The 26,108-nt window shown below is 44.5% G+C and overlaps 1 protein-coding gene and 1 long non-coding RNA gene across 3 annotated transcripts in view; both read left to right on the forward strand.

Moving 5' to 3' along the window:
• LOC124038164 overlaps nt 1-20,774 on the forward strand; it is a 55,695-nt gene extending 34,921 nt beyond the window's left edge. The window contains exons 5-7 of one of the 2 annotated variants that reach the window (XR_006839312.1): nt 16,063-16,129; nt 19,131-19,265; nt 19,966-20,774. This is a non-coding gene — a long non-coding RNA (uncharacterized LOC124038164). The remainder of the gene's footprint in view (nt 1-16,062; nt 16,130-19,130; nt 19,266-19,965) is intronic. The other variant, XR_006839313.1, reaches the window with a different exon arrangement.
• A 1,265-nt stretch (nt 20,775-22,039) lies between these two features.
• On the forward strand, nt 22,040-25,650 carry LOC124038163 (mRNA decay activator protein ZFP36L2-A-like). Its single transcript, XM_046353682.1, has 2 exons — nt 22,040-22,577; nt 22,834-25,650. Exons 1-2 carry the CDS (start codon nt 22,491-22,493, stop codon nt 24,013-24,015), a joined length of 1,269 nt encoding a protein of 422 aa, XP_046209638.1. The 5' UTR covers nt 22,040-22,490; the 3' UTR covers nt 24,016-25,650.
• The last annotated feature ends 458 nt before the right edge of the window (nt 25,651-26,108 follow it).

Here is a 26,108-nt window from a genome sequence, read left to right on the forward strand (position 1 = left end):
ACAAATGTGCATGTGTCTGTTTCTGACCGTTTGAGCAGACTCCATGAGGGTGGTATGAGGGCCCGACGTCCACAGGTGGGGGTTGTGCTTACAGCCCAACACCGTGCAGGACGTTTGGCATTTTCCAGAGAACACCAAGATTGGCAAATTCACCACTGGCGCCCTGTGCTCTTCACAGATGAAAGCAGGTTCACACTGAGCACATGTGATAGTCTGGAGACGCAGTGGAGAACCTCATGTGGCTGGAGTGTCTCAGCAGTTCCTTCAAGAGGAAGGCATTGATGCTATGGACTGGCCCGCCCGTTCCCCAGACCTGAATCCAATTGAGCACATCTGGGACATCATGGCTCGCTCCATCCACCAACGCCACGTTGCACCACAGACTGTCCAGGAGTTGGCGGATGCTTTAGTCCAGGTCTGGGAGGAGATCCCTCAGGAGATCATCCGCCACCTCATCAGGAGCATGCCCAGGCATGGAAGGGAGGTCATACAGGCACGTGGAGGCCACACACACTACTGAGCCTCATTTTGACTTGTTTTAAGGACATTACATCAAAGTTGGATCAGCCTGTAGTGTGGTTTTCCACTTTAATTTTGAGTGTGACTCCAAATCCAGACCTTCATGGGTTGATCAATTTGATTTCCATTGATAATGTTTGTGATTTTGTTGTCAGCACATTCAACTATGTAAAGAAAAAGGTATTTAATAAGAATATTTAATTCATTCAGATCTGGGATGTATTATTTTAGTGTTCCCTTTATTTTTTTGAAAAATATATATTAATTTTTACTGTTTATTTTTTATTTTTTACTGTTTGGACATAGGCTGCCTGACAAAAATCACAAGCGGCCTGCCCGAGAGTATTCTATCCAGACAAATACTCTACTTTCTCTTATCCCATCACCCTAAGATTCCATTAGTATCAATGTCCGGCATAGTGCTCCTGAACTTCTCCCAGTCCAGCCTGGAAGTCATTGGTGCATAGATGTACAACCATTGTTAAGTAAGCAAGTCACACTCTGTTCCAGCTGTATGTTATGGGGACAGAGGTATATGTAAGGAGGGGAGATACAGTACCAGAACTGTGGATGTTCACTTTATGTGCACTTACAAGAGTTGTTTGCAAAGTATTTTACAATGCCCAAACTGCATTCACTTGTTAGTCTAGGTGTGGATACTTCAAATGTGCTCTGTTTTGAACTGCCCTTTGAACTGTTTCTACCTGGGGCAAAAGACTCACTAGGGCTGGGCGATATGGCCTTTAAACAATATCTAGACTTTTTTCAAACGTATGACCAGATATAGAAAATTATATATTGTTTATACATATATAAACAGTACCAGTAAAAAGTTTTAGAACACTTACTCATCCAAGGTGTTTTCTTTATTTGTACTATTTTCCACATTGTAGAATAATAGTGAAGACATCAAAACTATGAAATAACACATATGGAATCATGTAGTAACCAAAAAAAGTGTTAAACAAATCTAAATATATTTTATATTTGAGATTCTTCAAAGTAGCCACCCTTTGCTTGATGACAGCTTTGCACACTCTTGGCATTCTCTCAACCAGCTTCATGAGGTAGCCCCCTGAAATGCGTTTAAATGAACAGGTATGGCTTGTTAAAAGTTAATTTGTGAAATATCTTTCCTTAATGTCTTTGAGCCAATCAGTTGTTGTGACAAGTTAGGGTTGGTATACAGAAGATAGCCCTATTTGGTAAAAGTTCAAGTCCATATTATGGCAAGAACAGCTCAAATAAGCAAAAATAAATGACAGCCCATCATTACTTTAAGACATATGAAGGTCAGTCAATCTGGAAAATTTCAAGAAGCTCTATGAGGAAACTGTAAGTTCATTAATGTTACCAGCCTCCTAAATTGCAGCCCAAATAAATGCTTCACAGAGTTCAAGTAACAGACACATCTCAACATCAACTGGTCAGAGGAGACTCCGTGAATCAGGCCTTCATGGTTGAATTGCTGCAAAGAAACCACTACTAAAGGACACCAATAAGAAGAAGAGACTTGCTTGGGCCAAGAAACACAAGCAATGGACATTAGACCGGTGGAAATCTGTCCTTTTGGTCTGATGAGTACAAATTTGCCGCCATGTCTCTGTGAGATGCACAGTAGATGAACGGATGATCTCTGCATGTGTGGTTCCCACCTTGATGCATGGAGGTGTGGGGGTGCCTTTGCTGGTGACTTATTTACAATTCAAGACACACAGTATTCTGCAGCGATACGCCATCCCATCTGGTTTGTGCTTAGTGTGACTATAATTTTCTTTTCAACAGGACAATGACCCAAAACACACCTCCCAGGCTGTGTAAGGGCTATTTACATTTACATTTACATTTACATTTAAGTCATTTAGCAGACGCTCTTATCCAGAGCGACTTACAAATTGGTGCATTCACCTTATGACATCCAGTGGGACAGTCACTTAACAATAGTGCATCTAAAACTTAGGGGGGGTGGGGTGAGAGGGATTACTTAACCTATCCTAGGTATTCCTTAAAGAGGTGGGGTTTCAGGTGTCTCCGGAAGGTGGTGATTGACTCCGCTGTCCTGGCGTCGTGAGGGAGTTTGTTCCACCATTGGGGGGCCAGGGCAGCGAACAGTTTTGACTGGGCTGAGCGGGAGCTGTACTTCCTCAGTGGTAGGGAGGCGAGCAGGCCAGAGGTGGATGAACGCAGTGCCCTTGTTTGGGTGTAGGGCCTGATCAGAGCCTGGAGGTACTGAGGTGCCGTTCCCCTCACAGCTCCGTAGGCAAGCACCATGGTCTTGTAGCGGATGCGAGCTTCAACTGGAAGCCAGTGGAGAGAACGGAGGAGCGGGGTGACGTGAGAGAACTTGGGGAGGTTGAACACCAGACGGGCTGCGGCGTTCTGGATGAGTTGAAGGGGTTTAATGGCACAGGCAGGGAGCCCAGCCAACAGCGAGTTGCAGTAATCCAGACGGGAGATGACAAGTGCCTGGATTAGGACCTGCGCCGCTTCCTGTGTGAGGCAGGGTCGTACTCTGCGGATGTTGTAGAGCATGAACCTACAGGAACGGGCCACCGCCTTGATGTTAGTTGAGAACGACAGGGTGTTGTCCAGGATCACGCCAAGGTTCTTGGCGCTCTGGGAGGAGGACACAATGGAGTTGTCGACCGTGATGGCGAGATCATGGAACGGGCAGTCCTTCCCCCGGGAGGAAGAGCAGCTCCGTCTTGCCGAGGTTCAGCTTGAGGTGGTGATCCGTCATCCACACTGATATGTCTGCCAGACATGCAGAGATGCGATTCGCCACCTGGTCATCAGAAGGGGGAAAGGAGAAGATTAATTGTGTGTCGTCTGCATAGCAATGATAAGAGAGACCATGTGAGGTTATGACAGAGCCAAGTGACTTGGTGTATAGCGAGAATAGGAGAGGGCCAAGAACAGAGCCCTGGGGGACACCAGTGGTGAGAGCGCGTGGTGAGGAGACAGATTCTCGCCACGCCACCTGGTAGGAGCGACCTGTCAGGTAGGACGCAACCAAATGTGGGCCGCGCCGAGATGCCCAACTCGGAGAGGGTGGAGAGGAGGATCTGATGGTTCACAGTATCGAAGGCAGCCGATAGATCTAGAAGGATGAGAGCAGAGGAGAGAGAGTTAGCTTTAGCAGTGCGGAGCGCCTCCGTGATACAGAGGAGAGCAGTCTCAGTTGAATGACTAGTCTTGAAACCTGACTGATTTGGATCAAGAAGGTCATTCAGAGAGAGATAGCGGGAGAGCTGGCCAAGGACGGCACGTTCAAGAGTTTTGGAGAGAAAAGAAAGAAGGGATACTGGTCTGTAATTGTTGACATCGGAGGGATCGAGTGTAGGTTTTTTCAGAAGGGGTGCAACTCTCGCTCTCTTGAAGACGGAAGGGACGTAGCCAACGGTCAGGGATGAGTTGATGAGCGAGGTGAGGTAAGGGAGAAGGTCTCCGGAAATGGTCTGGAGAAGAGAGGAGGGGATAGGGTCAAGCGGGCAGGTTGTTGGGCGGCCGGCCGTCACAAGACGCGAGATTTCATCTGGAGAGAGAGGGGAGAAAGAGGTCAGAGCACAGGGTAGGGCAGTGTGAGCAGAACCAGCGGTGTCGTTTGACTTAGCAAACGAGGATCGGATGTCGTCGACCTTCTTTTCAAAATGGTTGACGAAGTCATCTGCAGAGAGGGAGGAGGGGGGAGGGGCGGAGGATTCAGGAGGGAGGAGAAGGTGGCAAAGAGCTTCCTAGGGTTAGAGGCAGATGCTTGGAATTTAGCGTGGTAGAAAGTGGCTTTAGCAGCAGAGACAGAGGAGGAAAATGTAGAGAGGAGGGAGTGAAAGGATGCCAGGTCCGCAGGGAGGCGAGTTTTCCTCCATTTCCGCTCGGCTGCCCGGAGCCCTGTTCTGTGAGCTCGCAATGAGTCATCGAGCCACGGAGCGGGAGGGGAGGACCGAGCCGGCCTGGAGGATAGGGGACATAGAGAGTCAAGGGATGCAGAGAGGGAGGAGAGGAGGGTTGAGGAGGCAGAATCAGGAGATAGGTGGGAGAAGGTTTGAGCGGAGGGAAGAGATGATAGGATGGAAGAGGAGAGAGTGGGGGAGAGAGAGCGAAGGTTGGGACGGCGCGATACCATCCGAGTAGGGGCAGTGTGGGAGGTGTTGGATGAGAGCGAGAGGGAAAAGGATGCAAGGCAGTGGTCGGAGACTTGGAGGGGAGTTGCAGTGAGGTTAGTGGAAGAACAGCATCTAGTAAAGATGAGGTCGAGCGTATTGCCTGCCTTGTGAGTAGCGGGGGAAGGTGAGAGGGTGAGGTCAAAAGAGGAGAGGAGTGGAAAGAAGGAGGCAGAGAGGAAAGAGTCAAAGGTAGACGTGGGGAGGTTAAAGTCGCCCAGAACTGTGAGAGGTGAGCCGTCCTCAGGAAAGGAGCTTATCAAGGCATCAAGCTCATTGATGAACTCTCCGAGGAACCTGGAGGGCGATAAATGATAAGGATGTTAAGCTTGAAAGGGCTAGTAACTGTGACAGCATGGAATTCAAAGGAGGCGATAGACAGATGGGTAAGGGGAGAAAGAGAGAATGACCACTTGGGAGAGATGAGGATCCCGGTGCCACCACCCCGCTGACCAGATGCTCGGGGGTGCGAGAACACGTGGGCGGACGAAGAGAGAGCAGTAGGAGTAGCAGTGTTGTCTGTGGTGATCCATGTTTCCGTCAGTGCCAAGAAGTCGAGGACTGGAGGGAGGCATAGGCTGAGATGAACTCTGCCTTGTTGACCGCAGATTGGCAGTTCCAGAGGCTACCGGAGACCTGGAACTCCACGTGGGTCATGCGCGCTGGGACCACCAGAGTAGGGTGGCAGCGGCCACGCGGTGAGGAGCGTTTGTATGGTCTGTGCAGAGAGGAGAGAACAGGGATAAACAGACACATAGTTGACAGGCTACAGAAGAGGCTACGCTAATGCAAAGGAGATTGGAATGACAAGTGGACTACACGTCTCGAATGTTCAGAAAGTTAAGCTACGTAGCAAGAATCTTATTGACTAAAATGATTAAAATGATACAGTACTGCTGAAGTAGGCCAGCTGGCAGTGGGTGCGTTGTTGACACTACACTAATCAAGTCATTCCGTTGAGTGTAATAGTTTCTGCAGTGTTGCTATTCGGGGGCTAGCAGGCTAGCTAGCAGTGTTGTTTACGTTACGTTGCGTTAAAAGAACGACAATAGATGGCTAGCGAACCTAGAAAATCGCTCTAGACTACACAATTATCTTTGATACAAAGACGGCTATGTAGCTAGCTAAGTAGCTAGCTACGATCAAACAAATCAAACCGTTGTACTGTAATGAAATGAAAATGTGATACAACCTGTGAATGCGACCGGGTAGTTGAGTTCTATACAGAAGACGTTGGCTAGCGTTGGCTAGCTGTTGGCTAGCTAGCAGAGTCACCTACGTTAAGGACGACAAATAGCTGGCTAGCTAACCTCGGTAAATTAAGATAATCACTCTAAGACTACACACTCTAAACCTAAACAACACAATTATCTTGGATACGATGATACGATGATACGAAGACAGCAAAGACAGCTATGTAGGTAGCTAACACTAAACTAATCAAGTCGTTCAGTTGAGTGTAAAAGTTTCTCAGTGCAGCTAATCAGTGGACGTTAGCTAGCTGGCTAGTGAAGACTACGTTAGGACGGCGAAATACGATAATTACGCAATTATCTTTGATACAAAGACGGCTATGTAGCTAGCTGAGAAGAAATTGCTAAGATAAGACAAATCAAACCGTTGTGATATAATGAAATATAATGAAAAAGTTATACTACCCGTTGGAGCGACGTGCAGATGCGACCACTCGCTCCAACCGGAACCAAGAAGGACAGTGATGGAGTACTGCATCAAATTACCTGGCCTCTACAATCACCTGGGATGAGTTGGACCGCAGAGTGAAGGAAAAGCAGCCAACAAGTGCTCAGCATATCCTTCAAGACTGTTGAAAAAAACATTCCAGGTGAAGCTGGTTGAGAGAATGCCAAGAGTGTGAAAAGTTGCTGTCATCAAGGAAAAGGGTGGCTACTTTGAAAGATCTCAAATGTACATTGATTTGTTTAACACTTTTTTTAGTTCCTACATGATTCCATATGTGTTATTTCCACGTGTTTATGTCTTCACTATTATTCTAAAATGTAACAATGTAAAAAATAAAGAAAAAACTTTGAGTAGGTGTTTCCAATCTTTTGACTGGTACTGGAACTTTAAGAGTGATCTCAAAATGGCCACCGGTAATGGTACCCTGTCCTCCATTGAAACCCTGCTGCCAAAACAGCCCTAAGCCGTCTGTGATTTATGTACAGGCATTAATGGAAAGGTGGGAGTACTGTAGGTGAGGCGTAGCCTCCCTCCTTTTCTCTCTCCGTCCATCTATGAAAGAACCCACATACCTGTGGCTGTGAGGCTGTCACTCCTGTATTCAGAGATAGAACCGTGGATGAAGGAGATAGATTTACCCAGCAGTCTCACTTCACTCTAGGCCCCATGTTAGTTGCCCAACTGCCCAGCACCTGGCGACAGTTGTGGAGAGCTGGCCGACTGTGTGTCTGTGTGTGTAGGGGCCCCAATACACACACCACTGTATTAACAATGAGTGAATGAGAGTGGAGAGTAAGGATTGGATTACAAAGACTTTCCTCTCAGGAAAAATACACACAATCTGTGTGAGCAGGATCCCTTTTCCTTTTGTGGAGGCTTTTCAAGGTTAGGATTAGAGTTGTGTAACAGACGGTTGGGTTCCTGCCATAGTCTCCATGTGGTGTAATGGCATGTTAGCTCTGTTTTACACACATCTTAATTGAATGGTGTTGTGTAGTAGGGGTCCATTTTATTTCTGCGGTGTGTTACTGCAGTTTTGTGTTTGTGTGTGTGTTGTACTGTGCTGCCCTGATCCTGGCCTCTAGACTGGTGGTACATGCTGTCTACCATGCTCTGCTGTAACATAAATGTGTGTGTGTTTGTGTCTCTCTGATCAGGGTGTGGGTGCAGTAGTGTGTCTGGGGCGAGGGGCGCAACTTTTCTTTCAGAAGTGAGGGGGGACATAACCGGGCGGGGAGGGGGGGGGTCCTCCACCATAATTTTTTGGGGCATCTAAAGCCCATTTCTTGCATTTCTACACCATTTAATATGACCCATGGCCCTTCTAGACATCTTTATTTAGAACAACAAAAATAAGCAAAACTGCACACATTCATCAAGCTAGGTACGAGATCATTATTAAATATGTTGAGTGGTTGATAAGACTGATCTCGATCAAATGTCATTCAAAAACCTTTATTGTGTTGCACCTTTAACCAAGAGCTGAACAAATGAAAAATTATTTATAAAATAAAGTAGAACTACTTTTGATTGTCTGTAAGACATCCTCTGTCAAATTTCAGTCGAACCGCCCAGCAGCCCAAGCTGCCTGCACGCCCGACCCCATCCAGTCTAGTCAGTAACTCAACTCTCTGCCAACACTATTTCCTTCCCAACTTTTTTTTTCCCCAAGGGAAATGTTTGGAAACAAAAGTACAGGCCTAATAGTACTGTAAAGCTCATTTTACTTGCACACAATATAGCTGGGTCATTCGTCCTGCCCCTAGGTGTCCACCACCCTGCAGTGCCCCAACCTAACACTCCGCTTTAGGATCTTAGTGAAATGTTCATTATTGGATTTGGTTGTGTTAGGCCAAGGCCAGAGTGACAACCCACAGGACGGCAGACCCCCAGGCCCAGGACTGAGCAGCCCAGCAGCTAGGGATTGCCTAAATGGGTATCGCCCCTGACTTGGGCAGGTTTTCAATACAAAAGCTGAAGACCTTACTCACATCCAGGTACTTTCTGCGGGAGCTGGAGTTGTAGGCAAATTCACGGAAAAAAGGGTTTCCATACAGACTCCTTTTGTCGTATTCCATATAAGGCATCCAGACCTTATGAAAGTTGACTAGCATAACCTTAATATTGTAATAAATCAAATCCTAGTTACATACCTTGACATTTCTGCCATCCATTGTGACATTGTTGGAGGATAGCCGATATAAATGCTTGGTTACACAGTTTCTTCTGATGGAAGTCTCCACTATCAACATTTCCAAGAAAACAAACAAGGAGAAGGAAAATTCAAAATTCAGCCAGCCTTCACAAAGACCTTGACATAGGCCAATACAGTGCATTCGGAATGTATTCAGACCCTTTACCTTTTTCCCCATTTTGTTACATTACTGCCTTAATCTAAAATTAAGATTTAAATAGTTTTGTTTCCTCATCAATCTACACACAATACCCCATGGTGACAAAGCAAAAACAGTTTTTGACATTATTGCAAATAATAAAAAACTGAAATATGACATTTACATAAGTATTCAGACCCTTTACTCAGTACTTTGTTGAAGCACCTTTTGGCAGAGATTACAGCCTCGAGTCTTCTTGGGTATGACGCTACAAGCTTGGCACACCTGTATTTGAGGAGTTTCTCCCATTCTTCTTTGCAGATCCTCTCAAGCTCTGTCAGGTTGGATGGGGAGCGTCGCTGTACAACTATTTTCAGGTCTCTCCAGAGATGTTCAGGTCTGGGCTCTGGCTGGGCCACTCAAGGACATTCAGAGACTTGTCCCGAAGCCATTACTGCTTTGTCTTGGCTGTGTGCTTAGGGTCCTAGTCCTGTTGGAAGGTGAACCTTCGCCCCAGTCTGAGGTCCTGCTACTGAAAAATATCCTCACAACATGATGCTGCTGCCACCATGCTTCACCATAGGGATGGTGACAGGTTTCCTTCAGACATAACACTTGGCATTCAGGCCAAAGAGTTCAACCTTGGTTTCATAGTTGTTTCTCATAGTCCAGTTCCTTTAGATGCCAATTGGCATACTCCAAGCGGGCTTTCATGTGCCTTTTACTGAGGAGTGGCTTCCACTGGCCACTCTACCATAAAGGCTCTGTCAGAGTGACCATCGGGTCCTTGGTCACCTCCCTAACCAAGGTCATTCTTCCCTGATTGCTCAGTTTGGCCGGGCGGCCAGTCTTGGTGGTTCCATACTTCTTCCATTTAAGAATGATGGAGGCCACTGTGTTCTTGGGGACCTTCGATGCTGCAGAATGTTTTTTATTGTTCCCTAGACCTGTGCCTCGACACAATCCTGTCTCGGAGCTCTACGGACAATTAATTTGACCTGATGGCTTGGTTTTTGCTCTGACATCAACTGTGGGACCTTGGGATATAGACAGGTGTATGCCGACTTTACCACAGGTGGACTCCAGTCAAGTTGTAGAAACATCTCAGGGATGATGAATGGAAACAGGATGCACCTGAGCTCAATTTCTAGTCTCATAGCAAAGGGTCTGAAGACTTATTTAAGTAAGGTATTTCTGTTTTGTATTTTCTGTTCTGTTTTTGCTTTGTCATTATGGGGTATTGTGTGTAGATTTGAGGAAAATGTTTTATTTAATCAATTTTAAAATAAGGCTATAATGTAACAAAATGTGGAAAAAGTCTAGGGGTCTGAATACTTTCTGAATGCACTGTCTGTCCCCTTTTTGTCTTTTACAACTCCAGCAGAGGAATGACATTTCTGAGTGCATGTTATTCAATTTCACTGGGATATGGTACGTTCTGTGGGTGGTCTTCAACTGTAGTAATTTATGTCTGAGATGATATGAACATGACTGGGACTTCAAACATATCTGTACCCATTCATCATCAATATCTTATACCAGGTCTCATGTTGTGTCATTGGGGAAAATGCAGTCTTTAAAGCACCTGGCTTGTCTAGTGTTTGCTGCACAGAGAGAGAAAGTGTTGATTCTGCACTAATTCACCTCAGGTCCGTCACAGACTTGTCTTTCATGGCTGCCTGACCCTGCCGAGACCCCTGTCGACATATGTTATGCTTACATGAAGCATGACAAAGAATAACTTGGCGTACAGTATATTTATACATTTATATTATCCAATAATAGAATCAATGGTTCAACGATTAAAATTCCCATTATTCCCAGATCCCAGACTGTAGCTGCTGTACTATAGCTACTATAGGTCTCCCCATCAAGTCAAGAATGAACTTTGTATCATTCACTGATATTGTTAATATACTGTAAAATTCACCTGAGCTCCGTAGACTGGTTTTCCCTGACTGTCTGACCCTGCTGGGACACCGGTCACCATCTGATCCTGTTAAGACATGGTGAGCATAGTGTTGTGTTCTGACTGACTGTGCACCATGACCTTGAAGCCCGTAGAGCTATTTATTAGCTACTGTGTCCGTGTGAAAAGTAAGGAATTAGCCTGGGAAACTGACAGATCAATAATGTTACATTATTACAATGACTCTCATGAAAACTCGCATTGCACAGAGGGAAAAAAAACATCTGAATATCGGCCTTCAATCATTTGGCCACTGGTTTCATCTTTTGATTCAGGTCTAGTGTGATTGAGGCAACAAAAAAAATTGCATGCTAGATATTAGAGAGAGAGCTGGCCAAAGGTTGTCTAGCTCTCTCTCTAACGGTACATCAACTGCTGAAAGCTAGCCAAGTTCATTTACTTCTGTTAAAACAGGACAAAACAAAGGCTACAAAACATTTCCATACAAACAACCGCCATTAGATAATAATATAGCCACCTCATATCACTATCTGACAGATAGCTGGAGGCTAGAGCTGAACTGGCTGTGGTAGCTACTAGCTAGCTAATTCGCCTCAGTCGAGAGGGTATGAAACAGTAGCTAGCTAACTGTGACGGAGAAGTCCGTCACTGGCCGCGGGCAGCATTTGGTAAGCGAACGCGCCCACACACACTCACTCATCTCCCCCCTCCCTGCTCCGTTTTCAGCTAAATTAACTTGTGTGTTGACCCACATTGCTAACTTAGGGATCTCGTTTCATACATCATACACATTATTCTTACCTCCCTTCAGTAAAAGTTTGCTATGGTGTATATATAAGGAATATGCAGAAAAGCTTTCGTTTTTAAACGTGCCGCTTTCAAAAATAACAAGAATACAATTCGTTGTCTATAGGCCTAGAGTAATCTCAATCACAGTTTTATGATAGATTGAACAACAAAAAAATATGAAAAGAGGCAGATGGGGCAAATATTATCCAGTTGCGAAGACAGTAAGTAGACTTTGATTCTATCCAGCCAATGATTTATAACCAAAATCACTATGGCAAGGCACCCTGTTCCTCGTTAATCGACTGTCGCTTTGCTCTGTCATGTGCGCAGACACAAGACAGACACACACAAACCTGTTCCATGCTGAAGCACCATCAAAGGAATTTAGAAAATATTTTCCTGCACTTAGCCTCTGTCCCGGCTTTCAACAACTATATTTTGTCATGATTCATCCAGTTGGAGCATGCAAGTAAAATAAAAATAAAATAAAAATGTATTTTTAAAAAATGGGTTGGCCAATAGGGGGCGATACTATCATATATCACAACGTTTTATGAGTACATACTCACGACAACACAAGTTGACATCGCCCAACCCTAGTGGATATGCTGTAAATACTTAGATAGGTTACGGGGTAACTTTATTATCTATGTTTTTCTATTGCCGTCTCTGCCACAGTGCCAAACACATACCCGTGTTGGTGGGGAGGGGCACTGACGTAGTTTCTCGCTAGGATTGGGGAGTGTTCCTGGAATGAGGGGGTGCTAAATCTAGTTTGGCAGGGGGTTACCCTAGGCCTGGATATCATTTGAGTTGTGTGTGTGTGTGTGGCTAGGAAGCTTTTGATCTTTGTTTTCCAAAATAATTTTGTGACTCAGGTCTTGGGACATTGATGGACTCTCAAACTAACACACACACACGGAAATATTAAGAGTGTGACTTTCTCTCCTCAAGAAACACCCTTCCTCTATTTTCCCAGCTTCTTCTCCCGGTGAAAACACAGGAACCACCCTTATTTTCCCTGCGTCTGCCTCCACTGATAGCATCACCTCATTGCGCTCTAATCTAAAGAACATCCGTGTCTATACATCCATGTGTACGTTGGGGCAGAGCAGGGGCAGATACCATGTCAGTTCACCATCAGATATGATAGAACCAGATGACTAAAACTAAGATACTTTTTCTACAACAGGATGGGAATACAATGAACATAATTGCTGTGTGTGTGTGTGTGTGTGTGTGTACGCACGTCCCTGTCTCTTTCTCCCTACTCACCACACTCGTCATTGCCTGAGAGTTCAACCCTGATGTGGGTGCGTCCAGAATTCTTCATGGACTACAGATCGTACGTTGGTCTGCTGTCCGAAGGGACACAGTGTATTGGCGTCCTATTTGAAGTGATTTGTATGTTTTGATATTGACAGCAACAGAGTTGTCCAGGGCACGTTTACGACCTGAAGTAGCAGGCTAAAGTAGTGGAGGTGTTTATCCATGGCCATGTAATGACCGCTCTCTGCCTCTGATATGGAAGTGAATCAGTGATGTGAAGATGACACCCCAATAGAGGAGTTATCTTCAACCTCTACTTCATATTCACCGACTCCTTATTTCAACATAAGAGTGGTGTGTGGAGGGAGAGGGAAGAGTGATCGAGTTAAGTACAGTTGGGTGTACTTAAAATGTTCTATAGGAGATAGTCCATTAACTTGGAAAGTGTGCTATATTTTCAATGACCAATTAAACCCTTTACCAAAGAGCACCATATATCCAATAGATCCCCCCCCCCCAAATGACTCTGCTGATTAGGTTGAAGTCAAAACCTCTTCACCTCACCACCCCTGAACACTTTCACATGCTCAGACAGAGGTGGGACAATAGGCTACATAATGTGATTAGAGGGACACTACTCTACTGGGCTCCCAAGTGGCGCAGCGGTCTATCACACTGCATCTCAGTGCTAGAGGTGTCACAACCCGGGATCGAACCTGGGTCTGTAGTGTCACAACCGGCCATGATCGTGAGTCCCATAGGGCGTCACACAATTGGCCCAGCATCGTCCGGGTTAGGGGAAGGTTTGGCCGGGGTGTAAAATAGGAATTTGTTCTTACCTGACTTGCCAAGTTAAATCAAAAATAAATAAATAAAATACTGGGTTGGAGGGAAAGGAAAGATGGGGACAGGGGGCTACTTGATCTGGGTTACCAACATGATTATGGCTGTTTTAAGGGCACATTTTTTCAAATAAACTCAATACCAAACATAGAGGACAAAGGACAAGAGTCCTTTTGTAATTAAGTCCTAACCACATGACCTGACCAGAAAACACTCCCCATACCCCTAGTGATATTAATTATGTAAGTTAATTATGGTAATTATGACTGTGGTTATGAAAGTTATTAAAGTACACATGGTTAGCAGGTAGTTAGTTACAGTTGAAGTTGGAAGTTTACGTACACCTTAGCCAAAAACATTTAAACTCAGTTTTTCACAATTCTTGACATTTAATCCTAGTAAAAAGTCCCTGTCTTAGATCAGTTAAGATCACCATTTTATTTTAAGAATGTGAAATGTCAGAATAATAGTAGAGAGAATTATTTATTTGAGCTTTTATTTCTTTCATCCCATTCCCAGTGGGTCAGACGTTTACATACACTCAATTAGTATTTGGTAGCATTTAAATAGTTTAACTTGGGTCAAATGTTTCTGGTAGCCTTCCACAGGCTTCCCACAATAGGTTGGTTGAATTTTGACCCATTCCTCCTGACAGAGCTGGGCTTTGTGATGGCCACTCCAATACCTTGACTTTGTTGTCCTCAAGCCATTTTGGAAGACCCATTTGCTACCAAGCTTTAACTTCCTGACTGATGTCTTGAAATGTTGCTTCAATATATCCGCAATATTTTCCTGCCTCGTGATGCCATCTATTTTGTGAAGTGCACCAAACCCTCCTGCAGCAAAGCACCCCCATAACATAATGCTGCCACCCCCGTGCTTCACGGTTGGGATGGTGTTCTTCGGCTTGCAAGCCTCCCCCTTTTTCCTCCTAACTTAACAATGTTAATTATGGCCAAACAGTTATATTTTTGTTTCATCAGACCAGAGGTCATTTCTCCAAAAAGTAAGATCTTTGTTCCCATGTGCAGTTGCAAACCATAGTCTGTTTTTTTATGGCAGTTTTGGAGCTTTTCTCAGCAAAGTACGTTCTCACCAAAGTACGTTCATCTCTATGAGACAGAATGTGTCTCCTTCCTGAGCGGTATGACGGCTGCGTGGTCCCATGGTGTTCATACTTGTGAACTATTGTTTGTACAGATGAACGTGGTACCGTCATGCGTTTGTAAATTGTTCCCAAGGATGAACCAGACTTGTAGAGGTCTATAATTATTTATTCTGAGGTCTTGGCTGATTTCTTTTGATGTTCCCATGATGTCAAGCAAAGAGGCACTGAGATTTAAGGTAGGCCTTGAAATACATCAACAGGTACACCTCCAATTGACTCAAACAATGTCAATTAGCCTATCAGAAGCTTCTAAAGCCATGACCTCATTTAAACTTTTCCAAGTTGTTTATAGGCAGTCAACTTAGTGTATGTAAACTTCTGACCCACTGGAATTGTGATACAGTGAATTATAAGTGAAATAATCTGTCTGTAAACAATTGTTGGAAAAAATCACTTGTGTCAAGCACAAAGTAGATGTCCTAACCGACTTGCCAAAACGATAGTTTGTTAACAAGAAATTTGTGGGGGGGTTAAAAAGCGACTTTTAATGACTCCCACCTAAGTGTGTGTATGCTTCCGAATTCAACTGTACCTGTTAGCTCAGTTGCATTGACCTGTCAACTTCCTAGTTCAGATGTGAAGTGTGATTCTCTGCAGACTGAATAGCATCAAAAGTAGTGGTCTTATAGGCAGGTTGGCTGGCAACATAAATATTAGTCATTGAGCAGACGCTCTTATCCAGAGCGACTGAGAGGAGTGAGTGCATACATGTTCATACTGATCCCCCGTGAGAATCGAACCCGACAACCCTGGCATTGCAAGCGCCGAGCTCTACCAGCTGAGCCACACGGGATCACGTCACGGACATCCTGAAATGATGTGTCCACATCAATGTGGCCTCGCTTTATGGTTCGGAACGGTCACATAGCTAGCAACAATGACAAGAAGCTGCCATGTGGGGAATCGTATGTGGCTCGTTTCAGCCCGTTTTATCTTGTTCTTGATACCATGTCTTGTTTTGAGGTGTTTGGACTGATTTCATACTAATATAGCAAAATATGTGCTAGCGAGCTAAGCAAAAACTAACAATGTATTTGCAAGACAGGTGCTCATTGTGCAAACGTGTTCGTTTTCTATAAACCTATGGAGACCAAATAAAGTTGACATGTTATCAACGATCTTAACCAACCCCGTCTGCTTTGCCCCATAGTTGCGCACCCATCAGTTGTGTTGCTAAACAACCAACCCGTCTATGGGATTTGCTGACCTGTGTTTATCTAGGCCATTCTCATTGAACCGTCAACCATCATTTGTCAATGAACCGTCACTGAATCCACAATGTCTCAGCCCATGTCAATATTAACTTCGATATTATGTAATGTGTGTGCTTCTCTGTCCATTCATTTACAGTAAACCAAAGGGCAGGATGATCGGAGGATATCCTGATGTAGCAAAGGATCGTTCACTTATAAACCAGGTTAGTCCTGTTTTAACTGGGGATCATTCAATCGTTAAACCTGGGTTGATAGTGTATGAATGTAGACTAAAAGTCTCCTTTTGGCCTGGAATCCCCTATCCGTCAGAGCCGAGGCCCAGATTAGTACGCTAACAATGACTGAAGAAAAAGCATATAGAGAAAGTGATCCTCTGTAGAAAATCACCTATGTTTAGGACAAGAGCTAAAATCACTCCTCTGTGTTAGTTCCTCTAGTCTAGTCTGGAGACGGACAGCTAGAGAACCACCAGGGCCCAAGGTTTGGCATAAAAACGTTGGCAGAGGCTGAAGGAGAGGTTACTGTAGCTGTTCCTGGTCTAAGTACAGTCTTTGTGTATCCCTCTGGAGAATGACCTAGGTGGCCATTGACAGCTGTCATTATTGAAGGTTGACTTCACTTTAACCGTCCTGAACCAGTTTTGATGTTTTATGATTACAGATTTTTTGGGATAGTTGTTATTGAGTACTACAGTACAGGCTATTGGTATCAGAAGCTATAGCTTTGATCTCACACTCTGGTTCTTGTGGAGCCATAGCAGGAAGTTGGGGCTGTAAAGTGTGTTTTTCCTTTGACACCCCTCTCTCTCTCTCTCTCTCTCTCTCACACACACACACACACCCTCTCTCTCTCACACACACACGCACACACACACACAAACGTATGTGTGTGTCTAACTGCCAGTGAATGTGTATGGGCATATTGGTACAGGTATACAAAAGTCTACACAGTAGTAAACCAAGATTTGAACCATTTGAGTCCCAGCACTCAAAATAGATTTGTTTCTCTGAGCTGTGAAGGGTTAAGCAGAGCAGGGCCTTGTTAAAAAGGCAGGTGGAGGGCAGGGGCTGTTGTGGTCCCCAGGTTAGGGGCCCAGGTGAGGTAAAACTGGCAATAGAGGTACTGCGGCCCCATATCCCTCTGATGTGGGTAACTGAGCAGAGGTGGCTGAACACACAGCATGATGGCACCAGGGGGAGAGGGAGGGAGGTCCACCAATCTCTCTTATTTCACCACTGTCATTACAGCCCGCCTCCCCCAAAATCCTCCTCTGTCATTGGGACACCCAACACCCGCCAGCTGCAGAAGCTAAGTCCTGGATTTGCCGAACACCCGAAAGCTCCCTCCTCTCTCTTTCCTTACTTAAAAAGTGTTTTAATTAGTTCCAGCCCAAGACTCCCACCACATATTGATTTCGGGGAATTAAGCGCCCTCCTTTCCCGTCATAATCTGTCTCCGTGTCATAGCGAAACGTCCTTCATATGTATGGCACAGAGCTTACTGGCTGCGAAATGCTAAAGAAATGAAGCGAATGAGACACATTCACCCCAAAATACCTATGACGTGACAGAAGGGCAGGACTTGGAACAGGCTTCACTTGGCTTCTGCAGTTATTTATTGGATGATGTCATTGATCTTCGCTGAAATGAGTCCACATATTATTTCCAGTGCAGCTGTAGCTCATACAATCGCCTACAGTACCTTTCCTCATGTTATGGCCGAGTGGATACGTTTTAGCTGAGCAGGTTATTATGACATCCATATCGTAGGAGTCCGTTTACTTTGTAGAGTGCCTCTACTCCTGGATTACTCTCCACTCCTGTCCTTTACTATCCACCCTGTTCCAACAGACTCACAATGTGCCAGCGGTAATAGTAGTAGTAGAACAGTCACCCCCTCGCCAGCCCCATTCACCAATAGGAAGATGTTGGCACCGGCCTGTCATCTCTCCGATTTTAACATTTTCAGATAAACACTGTTACTCACATAAACGACACACACACACACACACACACACACACACACACACACACACACACACACACACACACACACACACACACACACACACACACACACACACACACACACACACACACACACACACACACACACACACACACACACACACACACACACACACACACACACACACACACACACACACACACAGTAATAGCAGGGGAAAGACGATCCACTGAGAGGAGTGGATGTTGTGTACTGTAAGCCGAGGAGCGACGAGGGGAAATTGCGTTAGTGAAGTGTGAAACCTCCCGAAAGTCCATAGATTAAAGAGCGGCTAGAGTTCCCTATTATGTCTTAATGTTTAGGGCTTGTTGTGTTTTGAAGCACGCTGGCCTGAGTCCAGCGGTAAAGCCTGTCTCTCCCCCTCTGGGATGAATGGCTGGGGTGACATCAGAGCCGGGCCAACCCAGAGAGGGGCGGCACAGCCCTTTGGTTTGAGAGAGGAACATGCCACTCTGGCTCGACCCACTAAATCTCTGATAATACTGTACAATCAACAACATCTTAGGTTCGGAGTGGGTTTCCCCGAATTTCAAGAACTTGGTTTTACAACCCCTCTTAGAAGGGAAAACCAATCCTCCTTAATGGCCAGGATTTCCAGCACGGCAGTAGGAGTGGGGATGGGATGCTGTCTGGGGATGGTGATGGGGTTAAGTGCCCCCTCCCATGGTGGTAGTGTTTTAACTGGTATGTCAGAATAACTTTTGAAGTCCCTTGTGTTATCTCCGGGTATCAACTGTACAAGGCATGGTCAAGGGATAACAACACAAAAAATACACACACACACACACACACACACACACACACACACACACACACACACACACACACACACACACACACACACACACACACACACACACACACACACACACACACACACACACACACACACACACAGACGTTTCAGAGAGCTTTGAAGTTGATCAATGGACAACTGGTGTCGTTCAGTCTAGGGCCTGTTGCTATATGAGTGTTAATACTGTCATGTCCTCTCGCCACTTCAGGTGTCTTTCCTCTCACTCATACACTCTTTCCCAGCTTAACCGTGTGTGTGTGTGTGTGTGTGTGTGTGTGTGTGTGTGTGTGTGTGTGTGTGTGTGTGTGTGTGTGTGTGTGTGTGTGTGTGTGTGTGTGTGTGTGTGTGTGTGTGTGTGTGTGTGTGTCCTTCCTTACCAGGTTGGTTGCCTGATGTGGCTGTCTCTTGCTCCTGCTCTCCTTCGCCATCTCCCGGCAGCCACTCTGTCAGGGTGAGGATGCCCATTGGCACCTGCCCCCACAGCTGGCACAGCAACCCTACAGCCAGGGCCACAGGTGGGCACACAGAGACACACACCACGTCTAGGGACAGAGCCAACAACGGGAGGTTGGCTAACATACCTATTTCTACATTCTGAGGATCTAGAGAGAAAAGCGGGGTAGGAGTTAAAACCAATTCCATTTAGTCTCCTCAGGAAGTGAACTGAAATTGTAAGTGAATACAGATGGAATTGACCCCGATCCTGGAGACGGCAAGTATGGTTGGGAGAGCAGGGGAGTCTTTAGGGGAAACGGCCACCAGAAAGAGAAACACTGTTATAGTACAGAAGCACTGATGACGATCTAATGTGGATGCTAATATAATTCATAGCACTCTGTTACCGTAAGACCCATAGAACACCATGTAAGGAGTGGGAGAGACAGAAAAGGCCGTTCTCAATCTGTTGTCCGACACGGGCTCAATGTGAAGCTTATACAAAACCCATTCTTGGAAAGAACACTATAACTCGTGTACACACACACACACACCTTCTGAAGAGTTTGGATTTGACTGGATGAGATGGGATGGAATGGGGTGATATCTATGCCCTTTGGCAGAGTATTTGCTTGTTCATCATCCCTCTACTACCAATATCTGAATGGCAAAAAAGCATAAGATGAACTTAATTCAATCTGATTCCTATTCATGACCCTCTTCCACCTTCCATTCTAACACATTCGTTATCGTATTTCATTCACTCTCATCTCCGCTCAGGATGAGGAGGTGTTCCTGTTTGAGGAGGGAGATCTGAACCTGTGGGCCGAGCCTGTCCAGTGGATGCAGCTGCTACACAGATACCTGGGTGTCCTCTTCAAAGCCCCAGAGCTGAAGGCTCTGAACCAGAACCAGGCAGAGCTCCTCAGTCTGTCAGCCCAGGAAGATGCCATGTCCCTGGCCACCCATCAGGCTCTGGAGGGCCTCCCAGCCCTGGCCCAGTTCTCCTGCACCATAGAGCATGCCCGGCTGGCCTGCAGCAGGAGAGGGCCACACTGGCTACGGGTTTTAGACTCCAAGAAACATTCTGAATTTAACACTTGTAAAAAGCAATATACACATTTATCTTGACTAAAATGGTTTGTTTTTTATCAGCGACGGATGTATGGGTTTTAGAAGGGAATGTAAAGTGTTTAACTTTTGAGTTTTGTCTGTGTTTTTCAAAGTAAAGATTCCTAATTCATGTCTCGCGATTCTTGAAAACAACCACAGGGCGGTATGTGTATGGATTTGTTTTTAATCTAATATGTATTAGCACTTTTTCCAGTGGACTCTTTTCATCCCTTGGCATAGGTTTTTCTGCCTCCTTGGTTTCCTAGGTTACGTAATTAGGAGGGCAACACAATGGTCCACTGTCCTGTGTTAGCGACTGCCCAGACGGCTGGGCAGTCTTGCGCTGTAGTATGGCAATGTTCCCTGTAGAAATGATGTAATGTTCTGGAACTCTTGAACATCCCCCAATAAAAACAGCACTGTGTGATGAGTGTTTTTTTGTTTTTTGTTTTTTGCGGATGAGGACATATTCAAGGGATTTCTCAAAGTTTTGAGGCTTGCCCATCTGTCCTTGACGTTAGACCGTCGTTTTATCATAAACGCTCATTTAGGCAGAGTACAGCCCCAGCTCTAATTTAAGGGTTTGTAGTAGTAGATTCCAACCCGTTATGTCATTTGTTTTCGGCTGTTGCTATTTGGCTTTTTTTTTTTTTTTATCCAACTCTCAGCAGCTAAACCACTCACTCAGTGGGACTATTGAATGATGCAGAAGGCAGCCAAATTGTATTACTCTAATTTCTTCTTTTTCTAACCATTTCCAGATTTGGTACATTTGGAAATATAACTGGTGTCACAAAAACCTACAATTTATGGTGATACGTTTTCTACAGAATTGTAAAAAAATATATACACACATCTCCCTTGTGGGGCCCTAATATAGCCCTGCTCCTTACTGCTAATTATGCCATCTTTGTATGTGGCTGTGAACTTTTGTTGGGCTCCATTTTCATAGTTTTCGGGTGGTGTGAGCTTTTGTTACAATCACACCGTCGAATGGGCTGTTTTTAAACGTATACAAGTACGTTAAGTATTTCAAATATATTTTTGAACCTCAGCAGGTGGCGCTCAAGTCAGTCATTTTGGGCTTTGCTCTTAGGGGGGCAGTGTCGCACTGCTTTTTACAGATTCACATTCCTTTAGTCAACTCAGTGCAGTATTCTGAGATTGTGTGCGGCTGAGCCACAGTGTAATAGATGGTTGAACGCTCTTCGTGTAACAAGAAATAATTGGAAATAATTCCGTGCCGACTCATTATTTCACTTTTGTTTTCTATCCATTGTGCCATTTCATTTGTGTCATTTGAATTAGCCATCCTATATGTAAATGCACCGTGATGCACATACATTTGATTGCTGGGAGACCAATCAACTCTATTCTGTCACTCCAACCCCACTTGTAACTAACCAGATTCAGTTTTACCAACCAGCTAACGTTAATTATTAGAAACCGGTACCATAAATTGGGGTTGGAGTGAAAACCTATAGGACTGTAGCTCTCCGTGAACAGGTTTGGAGAGCCCTTAACTAGGACATAATTTCGTTGTGTGTGGATTATGCAATCACTAACAAACCTAAACAGAAAACAATATTTCACTCTGGTTTCTAAAACCATTTTCCCGACACTTGCATTCCTACTCACGCACCTGCGAGAGAGAAGGGAGACAAAGTGGTCTCCAGTTTGTATAGTTGCTTAAACGTGTACAAAGATACATGACTTTTCCGAGCAACTCCTACTGTACGCTATTGCTTGATTCAACAACCTGGCCCCTCATTCAAAACGGGACCAACTTTCACAAATTGCGTGATAGAATTTTGGAGAAGAACTACATTTCGAGGTGGAGTATAATAATTCGAGGCCAACCAGTGACTGGGAGACGTTCGAATACGGGGGCGTGATCCACAAAACATTGTTCCAACTTCAGAAAGCTCCACCCTCCAGCCACTGCGAAGCGTTTATATTCCTGTGCAGAGGAGAGGTAGTTAGTGAAGCACTCTAGTTCAGCGCTTCTCGAGGGAAGAATCTACAACCCAATTACAAGGAACTTACTTTCCACAACTTGTCTCAACTCATCTCCGCCACTGGAATTGCATATTTCGATTTTTCAAGAACTTTCAAATTGCTCTAAAAAAAAACAGCCGTGGCACGATCTACAACAGTTGTCTCGTGCGTTGAAGGATCCTGGTTGGTCCTCCATGAGAGATCTACTGCGACAAACATCCGAGAACGAGATGTCTGCAACCATGTTGTCCGCTTTGTACGACATCGACATGCTTTACAAGGTAAAGTATATTTCCCCATTGTAGATGGACAGTCTTGTTCTTTTAACAGGTCTGCTCGCTTGAGCATGCCTTTTTCATTTTCAGTAGGCGACAACTAGCTTCGTGACCTAAGCAATAACTTGTTGCTAGCGTGAGCCCGCCATAGTTTTTCATTGTTACTAAGTTTGCACTCAGCACTTATCAGAATTTAACATGCATTTGGCCAACGCTGTGTTAGTTTAAATGCATTGCTTATGTTTGTCTTATCTCTCAACAGCAAGATAAAACCATGAACATGAACGCTATGAATCACATCAATAGCATGCTGGATAATAAAGCGGTGGGGGCTCCAGTGACACCTACACAAAGTTCCAACAGTTTTTCTTTCACGCCGGGATTTTTCCGTAGAAATTCGACCAGCAACATGGAAGCAATGATCAACAGCAACAAGTACTCCGTCAACTCCTACAGTAATTTGAAGGAGAACACGAGCAGTAGCACTGCCATGATGAACAAGGAGAACAAGTTCCGTGACAGGGCATACAGTGAGAACAGTGACCGCAGCCAGCAGCTGCAGATCCTACAGCAGAAACCGGGCTCTCAGATCAACTCCACGCGCTACAAGACCGAACTCTGCAGGCCCTTCGAGGAGAACGGAGCATGCAAATATGGAGAGAAGTGCCAGTTTGCGCACGGCTACCACGAGCTGAGAAATTTGTCTCGCCACCCCAAGTACAAAACCGAGCCCTGTCGCACTTTCCACACTATTGGCTTCTGCCCCTACGGTCCCCGCTGTCATTTTATCCACAATGCTGATGAGCGCAGACCTGCTCCAATCAACGCCAACATGCAGGGGGAACCCAAGTCAGGTCGGGAGCTCTGTGGCTATGGTCAAAGGGATGTTGTTCTGCAGCAAGGTGGGCACAACCGGGACAGACCAAAGCTTCACCACAGCCAGAGTTTTTCTGGCTTTTCCAGCCACCATGGACTTGAGTCGCCACTGCTCGAGAGCCCCACATCGCGCACCCCACCACCCCCCTCTTCTTGCTCTCCCAACTATTATGAGGACATGCTGTCTCCCAACTCCCTGTCTTGTGTGAACAGTGCATTCAATTTCCCTGGGCAGGACCTGAAAGCCTTACTTGCTCCCCTTGCCATGCATACTCAGAACGGCTATGCCAACAACCAGTTCAACGCCTACTACGGAAACATTCAAGCTAACGTGTGCCCCCCTTCTCCCCCTTCATACAACATGAGCCACTTGCAGTCCCTGCGCCGCCTCAACGAGTCGCCGGTGTTCGACTCTCCTCCCAGCCCGCCCGGCTCCCTCTCAGACCTGGAGAGCTATGCGAGCGGGTCCCTCAGCTCTTCTGGGAGTCTCAGCGGCTCCGAGTCCCCAAGTTTGGATGCTGGGAAACGTCTGCCGATCTTCAGCAGGCTGTCGATTTCAGATGACTAGGCATCCTAATCATGTTATTTTCAATGGTTGAAAATGATCCTTGACATGGCATTAGTTGTTCCTTTTTGTAATGGTATAGCTGTATAAAAGTAGATATCAACAGAAGGCATTCCATCAGCGACTTATTTGAGCTGCAATTAATGGCAGTATTTTTTTTTTTTTTTTTTGGTCTATCGGGCAAGCCACACTTCCCTGGGATAGATGTGTACAAAACTTGACACTGTAAAGTGGTTTCCGATTTCCTCCATCCTGCCAAGAATATGCCTTGACACAATGTAACGTCTATTTTTCAAAGTATGTGTTCCTTTATGAACGTTTAAACTTCCATTCCAGGACTTTAATCTGTTTCACAGCACCACAACAGTGGTTTGTTGCTTAGTTTGAAAAGCACTCGCGTTCGGTTTGTTTGGGGAAATCACTGATGGTTGAATCATTTTAATTTTTTTTTAATTTTTAATTTTTTTTTTGGCTGTTTTGAGTGATTTACATAGCAGTGTGTAACTGGCTATGACCTATTTAACTTATTTATTATCTTGTGAAAAGTATAGGCTATACATCATTGGTAATTTGTGTCCATACTGTATTTATCAAGTATGATGAAGCAATAGATCTATATTCTTTTATGTTTTAAATTATGATCGCCATTATTAATCTGCATAAAGTGGAGTGTATGTTCTTTTCACAGTAATATATATTTTGTTTTTGGTTTCCATTTTGTAACTTCACTTATTTTTATTGTAAATGAGTAAAAAAAGATCTTAATTTAAGAGGACATGTGATATTTATTTCATTAATTTTGTTTACGTTTATTAAAACAAGTTTGCGTGATTGCTGTTTGTTCAGAGTTTGCTTGTAAGAGCTGTGGAAGCCGTTTTTGAGTCCCTATCTAGATGTTTCTGTAGAATGTATAAATGATGTGGTTTTGCAGACCGTCCAAACCTGAGCTAGCCTTAAGTTTTTTTTTAGTGTTTTATTTTTTATATATATAGATCAGACTTCAGTGACAAAGAACCCAAGTAAATAAATTAACCAAAAAAGTATTTGTTTTGTTCTGTTTGTACGAGGTCACACTGATTCCAGCCACGTGCTAAAGAATGTAGCAATCCCTTGTGCCCCAGTATTATTGTGTAGTGCCTACGGAGTTCACCATCTTACATGCCTTAACATTAACCAAATAAAGTATTTTTCCTACATGTATATTTTACACAAGTTGAATTGAATGTAGTGTTGGAGCTGAATGACTTTTGCAGGTGGTTACCACTTTTCTAAGACACCTTGGGAAGACTATACCTTTTTTTGTTTTTTGTTGAAATTCCCTGTTTCTCTACACTTATTTAGATTGACTAGTCAAACAATCTCAAAGGAAGAGGGGGGGAGAGCAGTCTTCAGAATTTTCTGGATGGGGAAGTGATTGAACGTTTGTACATAGTAGGTACAGGGGTTGCGCACTGTGCTTTTTGACTACTTTATCAGAAGTAAAGCTTTTTGAATGTAATTAAAAACGGACAAAAAGACAGTTGTAGTAATTTTTGGGGGCGGGGGTAGTCGGTTCACTACAAATTGAGTGTAAGACTTTGTACTGTACATTTTTTATTTTTTTTCGTAGTTCTCCCAATAAAATCATTTTGAAAAATAGTCTTGTGCTGCTTGGTTTTACCTTTTACATAAAGAATGATGCAAGTGTGTTGACATTTCCAGTAAGACCTTTCCCCAGTAGAGTCATTCATAGAAATTATCATTCTAAACCTATGTTTTCAACAATGCCCCCTTTCATCACTTCATACTAAGGGACCGATACTGCCTCCTTGGCACCCTGCCTCTGATTTGGTAAAAAGCTGATGGATGGGCCTGGAGAAATGTAACCACTTAAATTCATAGATGCCTGTGGATGAAAGGACTGGCCACCTATATCAAAGTTATAGTTATGAGTCTATATAGCTATAGTGTTGGTTTACGTTTGCGTTGTTCGCAAGCATTGGAGTAAAACAAATGTCTATTTTGGGTTCGGATGTGATACAGAAGTTGAACTAAACTCTTGAGGCGTAAGTTATTCATGAATCAATGGGTATACATAAACCATTTATGATTCAGAA

This window comes from Oncorhynchus gorbuscha, linkage group LG06, assembly GCF_021184085.1.
Source record: "Oncorhynchus gorbuscha isolate QuinsamMale2020 ecotype Even-year linkage group LG06, OgorEven_v1.0, whole genome shotgun sequence".
Taxonomy (NCBI): Eukaryota; Metazoa; Chordata; class Actinopteri; order Salmoniformes; family Salmonidae; genus Oncorhynchus; species Oncorhynchus gorbuscha.

Excerpts from the sequence above, each read along its gene's own strand:
- LOC124038163 (XM_046353682.1), top strand. The coding sequence starts at position 22,491 with ATGAGAGATCTACTGCGACAAACATCCGAGAACGAGATGTCTGCAACC. Across the intron at positions 22,578-22,833 it reads ACATCGACATGCTTTACAAG|CAAGATAAAACCATGAACAT; the intron begins GTAAAGTATATT and ends ATCTCTCAACAG.